Here is a 10,653-nt window from a genome sequence, read left to right on the forward strand (position 1 = left end):
AACGATTCCTCGACTAACTTGAATAATTCGAGGACAAAAAATCAGAATAATAAGACGAAACACAGCCTAAATGAGGGATAACAGCCTGACTAAAGCCCCGAGCCTACCAGCTCAAAGCAGGGAGAAGAAGAGTGACAAGAAAGGCCACTGAACTTCAGGAGTTTGGAGATATTTTGGCTATTTACCGTCCAACAAAAAAACAGTAGCATGCTCTGAAGACAAGTGCAGCTGAAACGGGAAAGACCACAAACCTTTTGAAATAATATCACTGATAAGAACACAACGAAAGACAGAAATGACCAAACGAGTGTTTGTGGACCCTCAGCAAGCACCTAATTCAGTAATCAGTTAAGTGTTACTCCCCAGCAACAAACTCATATGAGTGATAAGTGTTTTTCAGCACCATGCTTATGATTGTGAAACGTTCCTCTGTTCATGTATAGTTTGTCATGTTCTGAAAATAAAGAAGGGTAACCCACAATTAACAATCTGGTTTCTTCAACTTTCACTCAGGATCAAAAATCTGCCTTTCAATTTCAAAGAAATATCAATATCAACTGATATGAAAATGTTTATCGTGATAACATTTTTAGTCGTATCGCCCAGTCCTAGTTGCATCCCTATATGCAAGTGGCAATTTATACAAATACATTTTTTTTAAATCTGTCTTAATTATACTTGGACAGCTCACCCAGGTATCGTCTATGTGTGACAGACGCTGCCTCTAATAATACACACAGCTTGTCCAGCCCCGCCCCCTGCAGCAATGTGAAAGGTTGCCTAAATAACACAAGACATAATATGTTTCTACCTTGTCCATTGTGTTTCGCTTGTGGGTGAGCCTTGTTAATGACGTGTAGCGTATCGAAGACACAGACCATGTGTCAGACACTATTTGCCAGGAGTACTGCGAAAAAGGAGACTGTTGACTAATTTATCGATCGCAAATGAGAATCATATGTGAATAAAGACAATTTAATGCTTAAACTGTCTGCAACCATACCTGGGTGGGCCACCCAGTTAGAATACTTATAGAAACACGCCACCGGCTAGTAACTGCACACCTGCCCAAATGCATGTGTACTTAAAGCGTAAAGCGTGTGTCAGGGAGGGAGAAAAAGCAATCAGAACTCAAATGATCAAGACTTGATTGGCTCATTCTGATGCAGTGTTTCTGACCAGTCCATCAAAAACCCTGTTTAATGTTTTATCCTGTGTGTATTTATAAATAATGCAACGTCAAAATACATTTGGGTGTCAGTTTGTTCGATATGCAAATAATGCACACATAATTTACAAATATCAAAAGTAAATGTAATGAATTATCTGTGCAATTATTGAATCAATATCAAAGCATATTGAACCAAACAATATCAAATTGTGACCCAAAGAATTGAAATCCAATTGTGAGGTTCCTGACAGACCCAGTCCTACTATGAGCTTGAATTCAGAACTATGTATTAAGGTCTTCACAATAACATTTATCTAGCAGTTTGTCTTCAAGTAGACCAGGGATGGGCAACTTTGGTCACAGCAAGGGCCACATTAATTTAACTCTCACTGCCAGGGGGCCAAATTGTAGTTTCCAAAAATGATTGAAATCAATTATGTCTCAAATTTAACTCAACATGTACCAGTGATCAAATATTATTATGGACATACTTCTGGTTTTCATGATTTCATGGCAGATTTTGTCATGTTTTCTTCATGATTCCAATTATTTGATATGACAAAATTGAACTGAGGGCCACATTGAGGGTTGATGGGGGCCGCCAGTTGTCCACCCCTGAAGTAGACCATCATATTCTCAAATGATAACAAAGTATGTTATGTTTGCCTGAACCATGTAACTAACACTAACATTAGTATTCATAATGTTAAGTATAAGAAGGGAATGCATGCTGCGGCCACTTTGCATTTTGACAGTAAAAATGCAATTTCTTAATTAATAAAACCGTAACATTGAAGAACACCATTGATCATCTCTGTACAACAGCTCACCTCTTGCGAGCAGAGAACTATCATCATGATAATATCTGTCTCACCATACTGTAATCTGTTCTGCACAAATTTACAAATGATCCATGCACTCATGTTCACTTCATCTGTCTGTCTACTCGCCGTTATATTGAATAGTCTCTGCTGATAACATGTCTACACTCATGCACTTTAACTTATGTCAATACTGTCCATTTACGATTCTGTTTTTGCACATTTACATTCAATCTTTCATATTTAATTTGCAACCATTTACGATTCTGTTTTTGCACATTTACATTCAATCTTTCATATTTAATTTGCAACCATTCACAACTCTGTTCTTGCACATTTACATTTGATCTTCCATATTTAATCTTCCTATTTAAGACTAGTAATGCTTAGTTAAATCCTGGTTGTATATATTCACATTCTTAGTTTTGATATTTTTAGTGCTTATTTATTTTGTATTTAATATTATATTATATTTAGATTGCTAACATTGTGGGTTTGTTTTTTTTACTAATATTGTGTGTTTGGATAACCTGCTGCTGTAACACCACAATTTCCCAGTTTGGGATCAATAAAGTAATTTTATTCTGTGTAATCCAGACGACTTGACCCCTTACTAAAGTAGATAACTGGATTAAACACAATGTTATCGGCTTTACTTTTTTTTGTACATTTTTTTTTTTCCAATAGTCCTTTTTAATAAAAAAAAATACACAAGTTGCATCACTAAATGTTGCAGCTACGTTAAAAAAAAAAAAACACTTGACACTAAAAACCCTGAAACAAATAGTTGTCTTTGTCAAGAGCGTGTTATCGCATTCGCCTGCTGCTGCTGCTGCTACTAGTAGCAACAACTAGCTATCGGGATGCTACCGTGATGCTAACATTACATCGTTGATAAAGATAATCAAAGAAACTTCTCCAAACAACAGTGACACGTGTCAAAACAGTTCATGTGTAACATCTGACACAAAATCGAGTGTAATTTTAAAAAAGCAGTGTTTTTAAGGCCTCTCAATCCCTCTCATTCCCATCCCCCAACCCGCATTGTCTGTCTCAACTTTGACTGCGAGCCAATCCTTCCAGAGAACCAAAAGAAACAGCCTGCTAGCCGTTAGCTGCTCACGATTAGCATCTTCACCTAGCAGCGAGCTAACGAGGACTGTTCATGATGCTGGGCCTTGTTTCAACCCGTGGAGGGTCATTTGATTATTTTTTTTACATGAATGCAAACGCATGCAAATCTTAATGTCGTGCCTGAATACAATCTACAACACGGTGTACCAAACCCAGCTCGTCATTATTGTTTTTTCTTATTCTGCTTTCCTCCGGGCCGCAGTGAAATACCTGTCATTGAGCTGATCCTCGGTCCCGGGCAACGGGTGAACCACGAAGTGAATAGATGTCATGGGGTCAATCAAAAATCCCTCTCACTGCCGGGTAAAAAAACTGTGGAAAATTTTTTGTTTGTTTTATAATCGGTCTGTTTTTTGTGGATTCATAAGAATCGTGTGATGACGGAAAAAACCCCTCGAGTTTTGATCCGAGCCTCCTCACAGACATGCCGCCATCTTAGCTCTAGCGAGCTTTCTCTGTGTGTTGATTAGTGCACATGCAGCCGCTCCGCTGGTTGGTTGGACCCGACGAGAAACAGGAAGTAGGTTGAAATTGGAGCGGATTGGCTTCAATGGGAAAGGCACGTTGTCTGTTTTTTAGACTTTGAGATCCCGAAGTATTTTTCCTTAACTAGCGCCCTTACTGCATGTGTTTGTTTATATCATATCATTTATTTAAATCTAAATTCATTTAATGCATCTTTAAATTCATTGCTGTATAAAAGCGAAAGATATGTTCACTTCATTTGTCTACTCGCAATTATATTGTATAGTTTCTGCTTATAATATGTCTACACTCATGCACTTTAACTTATGTCAATACTGTCCATTTACAACTCTGTTTTTGCACATTTACATTTAATCTTTCATATTTAATCTTCCTATTTAAGACTAGTAATGCTTAGTTAAATCCTGGTTGTATATATTCACATTCTTATTTTTGATATCTATTACATTTTTTCTGCATCTAATAACAGACATCTGACAGGCGCAATTATTCTCTGAAAGTCTGAAAAGGAGCTTCCAGTGACGCAAAATGACGATTTTTGCATCACTGGAAGCTGTTGCGGTTAGCAGGGTGAAACTACATCGCTAGTTCCTCATATTTTCGACCACTGAAGCTACAGACCAATCACAGATCAGTGGGTGGGAACTCACTCCCAGAATTGAAACTTAACGTCCGCCATATTGCTTGGAAGCTGTGCTAACAGGCTCTATGGAGAAAGCTGATAATGGCCGCGAGCCCGGCCGCCCGGTAGTGTCGGTGCTCTCACTGTTTGTCTATAGACACAGACATAGAGTCTGTTTTCTGCCAGGAATTTGCAAGATCAATTCTGGAAGAAATCTCTGAATCAGTTGAGGAAATGTCCTTATGTGTTGAATAAATATGTCTGTAAATGTTTTTATTACTATATTTCTTCTGCTATACTGTATATTTTGGAGAAACTGTAACGATCGAATTTCCCTCTGGGATTAATAAAGTATTTCTGATTCTGAAATAGAGGACCTTAGTGGGAGTGGACTGCGGTGCTGTGCATTCTGGGATTTGGTGTCTTTCATCCACATGAGCCAAAAAGACACTTTCTGCCTTTTCTCGGTCAATAAGGCACCAACTTCAACATTTATTTCACATTTCTACAACATATATGACCCAATGTCAATACAGATTCATGTTTCAACAGGTGAAGTATCCCTTTAAGTTTTATAATGCAAAAACTACAGTAATAGATATGTCTTACTTGAAAATGACACGTTTCTGAATCAATTTTAGTTGTACATGATATAATAAAAAATACAGACTGGTCAACACTCAGTCGTCTCCTACCTGCTATTTAAATACATTCTTGTTAAGAAACAGTATTAAGACATTTTTTCCCCTTCTAAGGATGAAGATCAACTGCCTGGTGGTTTATCTCTGTGTGAAGACCTTCAAGGAAAACATGGTGGGTAAATCCAGACATTAAAATTTAGAAACACTACTTATGTAGCTTTTGTTTTAAAAGGCCCCTTTCTGCACACTATCATCGCTTACGGCCATACCACCCTGAACACGCCCGATCTCGTCCGATCTCGGAAGCTAAGCAGGGTCGGGCCTGGTTAGTACTTGGATGGGAGACCGCCTGGGAATACCAGGTGCTGTAAGCTTTTTCGTTTTTTTTTATCATATGTTTTTTTTTTTTTTTTTATCATATGGTGATAGAGACATATTCACATGTCCAAAAATTCAGCCAGAATCAATAATGGCCGAGGGCATGAGATCTTTACACCATGATGGCTTAAAAAAAATCGAATATGTCGATTCTGACTTCCTTATGCCATGATTCTGAAGTGAAGGATACTGATGGAGATCGTTGTTGCCAGAGGAGCCATAATGTGTGATCTAGCCAACGCAAAGATAGTGAAGGAACAGAACCTTGAAGACCTGGATGTACCAAAAGCTGTGCCTTTCTGAGGGGTCTGGTATACAACTCAACCTCGGACACCCAAAAGAACTGATCAGAACGTTTGAGGTATGTCAACAGATATTTTTTGAGCTAGACGGTCTGAAAGCAAGCCTAAAGGTAATGTCCTTAAAACAATAGACTGCTTTCCTACAAATATATGAAGGCTATGGTGACTGTCTTTAAAGTTTACAGAAAACATTGTGCTTCTGGTGTGATATTGTATAATTAACAGTTTGAACATAAAGTTGCAATGTGTTTTTTATTATGAAAAGTTAATTAAATCACTTGTACTCAAAAATATCAATGCAAATTGTTACCTTAATTGTATTAAGAAGGATCAAAGTAAAATAAATAAGTTAGAACATCTTAAAGACTTTATATGCGATTTCACACTTAAATATAATAGAAATCAAGTCTATCCTCTGAAAATAACTCTGTGAGTCATGACTGTCTACAATGGGTGTAACACCCGAGTCCCACTGTCTGTGATGTTTTCAGAGTTTTCAGAGTCCTATCTTCACTTTGTTTACATCGCCGGGATGGCCGGCTGACTCCTCCCCTCGCGTATAAAAGTTGTTTAATTGAGGGACTAGAGAAAAGAAGAATAACATACTGTACTCACTGCTTAACTGTGTTTCTAGATCACGCTCATTTCAGGTAAATTTACATGCAGTGTGAAGATACGAGCATAATAAAGATCGCTAGCATTAGCATGCTAACACAACAATGCAGCGCGAGTTGTTTTGGTTTCATGCTGGTGCTCAAGGGCGACATCTGCTGGATGAAAAAATCGCATATAAAGCCTTTAAATAAAATTAACAACTTAATATGACCACAACTTTTGAATAAAAATTAAGTTAGTTCAACTTAATTAAGCTTGGAGAGGTCAAAACAAAACAACACAGACCTTAAAGGATCTACTCAATAACACTAAAGTGTTGGAACTTCTTAAACAGAAATGTAAATGTTACCTTAATGTTTTTAAATTCACCCAGGGTTTATTTCTTTAGAGTGTATGATTGATGAATTCATAATGTTGATTCCTCAGACATGTGATATATAAATGTATATGCTGCCTTAACATGAAAATCAATAAACAATTGATCACAAAAAAGAAACAAGAACATACCATGACGTTGTTGTTTGTCTTGTTCTGTATCTGTAGCTCTTCCTGTAAGCCTAACACAGCAGCAGCACACTGCTTTATAAAACGAGTCTGTTTCTGCCTATTGAAAGGAAGTTGTTTCCTTGCCACTATTACTTGCTAAGAGTGCTTTGCTCATGGTGGATTAATGCTAAATCTCTATTGTATAAAAACATCCCATATGAGGTTGATATGTTGTACTGAATACCATGGATTATTCTGGGATTATCTGTGGTAACTAGCCTGCAGCCTCTCATATGACTGACTCTCATCTGCATGCTACTGATATACATGGTGCTGCCTCTCATGTGATATTGCTTGAATGAATGCCTTCATATTGTCAACGAAAGACTGTTCACTTTTCAACAGTTTTGGCCGTCTTTTAAATTGGTGATCATGGAAAATGTTTGCTGTAGTTAACTTTGAAAACACTTTCCTACAATTCTACAATTCACTTATCAGACGCTTTTATCCAAAGCGACGTACATCAGAGAGTAAGAACAACACAAGCAAGGATGTAGAAAAAAGGGAACAATGTCAGTAAGAGCAAACGATCTGCTTTGAGTCTGATTGGACACACAGGTGCTGACAGGAAGTGACCAGAGGCAAAGCACAACACTGACGGCAGTTCTTGAGAGCTCTAATCAGTATAGAAACCATCTTATAAGTCATCGTTATCAAACAAAAACCATCGTCACAACCATCATCATCATTAATAATATTGAGACCATCATCATTAAGTTAGTAGGTATTCATGAAAGAGCTGGGTCTTTAGCTTTTTCTTAAAGGTGTAGAGGGACTCTGCAGATCGAATGGAGTTTGGAAGTTCATTCCACCACCGGGGGGCGACAGAGGAGAAGAGTCTAGTCAGCGTCTTAGGAACCTGTTGTGAAGGTTGGATCAGACGCCTTTCATTGGCAGAGCGTAGTGGGCGGGAGGGAGTGTAGACCTGGATCAGAGACTTAAAGTAAGGAGGAGCCGTTTTTGTTGCTGTTTTGTAAGCGAGCAGCAGAGTTTTAAATTTGATACGAGCAGTAACTGGGAGCCAGTGTAAGGAGATGAACAGTGGGAGTGACATGTGCTCTTTTAGGAAGGTTGAAGACCAGTCGTGCTGCTGCATTTTGTATCATCTGCAGAGGTTTGATAGTGCATGTAGGAAAACCTGCCAGTAGAGAGTTGCAATAGTCAATGTGTGATATCACAAGAGCCTGTACCAGGAGCTGTGTGGCGTGTTCTGACAGGTTAGGTCTGATCTTTCTGATGTTGTACAGGTTAAATCGACATGACCGGGCAATCGAGGCCACTTGAACCTTAAAAGTTAGCTGGTCATCAATCATGACACCCAGGTTCCTGCAGACTTTGTGGGCATGAGTTTTTTTTTGAAAGATTGAGTTGAAGGTGGCGTTCATTCATCCATTTGGAGATATCACCAACCTGATTCCTGATGCACTTTTGTGTGCTCTTATTGCCATGGCAAACGTCCGATTGCTAATGTAAATAAAAGAGGTGATACGGGGCAACTCTATTGAACACCTCTATTAATGTTGAAAGATTGAGAAATAATATTGTCTGTCAAAATTACCGCTGTAGGATGAGTGTATAACATCTTTATCCATCTACAGAAAGCAGTCCCAAATCCAAAACGTTCTAGAGCTGAAAATAAAAAAGGCCATTCAATTCGATCAAATACCTTTAAGGCATAGACTGAAAAGAGAGCTGTATCTGGAGCATCCCTCTTCATTTGTAATATATTTAACACTCTTAAGTACATAATGAAAACCTTGTCTCCTGTTAATAAATCCATTTTGATCCAATTCTATCTTCAATATTCAATTCTACCTGGGAGAACAGGCTGCAAATCATTTTAAAGTCTGTAATCTTTTGAGCTATTTCGCAAGTGGTGTCCCTGGGTGGGCTCAACGAAAAGTAATCATTGTGCCTGAGCCGGAACCATCTGTGGAGTGACCAGCAGCTGTATTGTGTGACAACCCGATAGAGAGACGTTAAGCAGAGAGTACATCCACCAAATGTCAGAAGGACGAGCAGTGGTAGAGAGGACATCTGCCTGACCCTGGTTTCACTTCTTGGTCATAAAAAGACTGTTTCAGTCTCAGCAAGCTATTTACAGCTCTCTCTACAGATATTTTGTTGCATTCTGCAATCTGCAATTTGTTGCATTCTGCAATCTCATTCTGTTACCAAGTAACAAAAGTCCCTGATGTGAGTTTCCTGAGCCGTTCAAACATTCAACCTTCTCTAGAGTTTACATTTTAGAATCCAGTTGTTCAAGTTTTTGACGGGGTGTGCTTCAACTTAGGAGAAGTAAAACAAATATTTTTTTTTCCTCTTAAGAGGGCTTTAAAAGCTTCCCATTTGGTACAAACTGAGGTCTGTGTTGTGTTAACTTAAAAAATCAATGTCTATTTGTTTCCCAATGAATTTGATAAAGGCTGCATCCTGTTGCCACTTTATATGGATTTGCAAACTTGGAGGGCTATTTACTTATTCAGTATTGCTATAATTAAAAGATAACGGAGCATTGTCCCATAGTAATATACTGTAATATTTGCAAGCCTTCATTTTATATAGTATGTGATGAATAGCTTTTTTGTGTGCCAGAGTGGCAAGAATAATCTATACTATTTGGAGTCATTCAAATAATATATTATACTTTTCCTGGCTCTAGTATGCAATTCATCACACCCAGTAGACTTGTCTTTAATTGGTTCTAGGGAAATGTTGAAATCATCTCCTATAGTCAACAGGCCAGAGCCTAAAATGTAGTTTGTCGGTATCACTCAAGGTAGCAAAACTAAGTAATATAATCTTTTTGAATTTTCCATGTCTGGAGATGATATTTGGGTATGATAGACTTTCCTGAGTGGCAGCTGTGTCACAGTAACTAGCTCATGAAGTGAACCACCCCCCAAACTGAAATGCATTTTAGACGCTGGTGCATATGGCTTAGGCTCATGGTCAGGACGTTTTTCATTGTTTAATAATATTGTGTTTGGTATCATTTTAAAGGGGCCATGCATCTGGCTCTTCAAATATTCAATGAGACACATTTTTCCACAATCTTCGCCTTAAATATACTTTCTCCTTTATCCTTGTGGCATCTGGGAACATTAGGGACACAAAATACAGACACTGGAATAGTCACAAGAGTCTAAGGATTCAGGAAATGCTTAATATATCCACACTTTATCATTGTAAGATGATATTGTGAGCCATAAATCAGAAGAATGACTGGCACAATTCTCCCAAATATAACCTCGCATTTCAAGTAGTTTCAAGCAGCTTTTAATTGGTATGTGACAGGGCTAGAAAAAGATCAAATGCATGCTTATTACTTGAAATGAGGGATTAAATGTGGGAGATTTCTGCCAGTCAGCGGTCTGATTTATTGCTCACGATGTCATCACACAATGTTAAGTATGGATATATTGTGCATTTCCTGAATCCTAGAGTCTTGTGAGTATTCCAGTTTCTGTGTTGTGTGTCTCCGATGTACCTAGATGCCACAGCGCTAAAAGTATATTTAAGGTTGAAAATTGTGGAAAAATGTGCAATTGACTTTTTGAAAAGCCACAGTTACCTCAATACTTATCAGAAAGATTCACAATTTGGCTAGAAAAAATGTCCTGACCACGAGCCTAAACCAGGATATAGACCAATACAGCTGCCACTCAGGAAAGTCCATCATACCAAAATATCATCCACAAACATGGATATTTCAAAAAATGAGTGCAAGTTTGCCGCCTTGTACTGGTACCCAAATCTGGTCTTGCCCATGGATTACTATGATGAAATTACCTGAGAGTGATGATAAGGTCAGGAATAAGTGATCAAAGAACGCAGGGTCATCTTTATTTGGACCATATAAGTACAGTCACCAGGTTGAGTTTCTCATTCACCAGGGAAGGATAATGTGTCTACCTTTAGGATCAACTATTGTGCC

General features: G+C 38.2%; 1 protein-coding gene and 1 non-coding gene across 2 annotated transcripts in view; one reads left to right on the forward strand and one right to left on the reverse strand.

The window, feature by feature from the left end:
• Window positions 1-3,565, reverse strand: part of ubr5 (ubiquitin protein ligase E3 component n-recognin 5) — a 47,437-nt gene extending 43,872 nt beyond the window's left edge. The window contains exon 1 of the mRNA XM_061049735.1: window positions 3,337-3,565. Within this exon, the coding sequence (XP_060905718.1) occupies window positions 3,337-3,398 (62 nt within the window). The 5' untranslated portion in view covers window positions 3,399-3,565. The remainder of the gene's footprint in view (window positions 1-3,336) is intronic.
• Window positions 3,566-5,130: 1,565 nt separating this feature from the next.
• Window positions 5,131-5,249, forward strand: LOC132984409 (5S ribosomal RNA). The gene has a single exon (XR_009674920.1). It is a non-coding gene; the product is annotated as a 5S ribosomal RNA (ribosomal RNA).
• The last annotated feature ends 5,404 nt before the right edge of the window (window positions 5,250-10,653 follow it).

Source organism: Labrus mixtus, chromosome 11 (assembly GCF_963584025.1).
Source record: "Labrus mixtus chromosome 11, fLabMix1.1, whole genome shotgun sequence".
Lineage (NCBI taxonomy): Eukaryota > Metazoa > Chordata > Actinopteri > Labriformes > Labridae > Labrus > Labrus mixtus.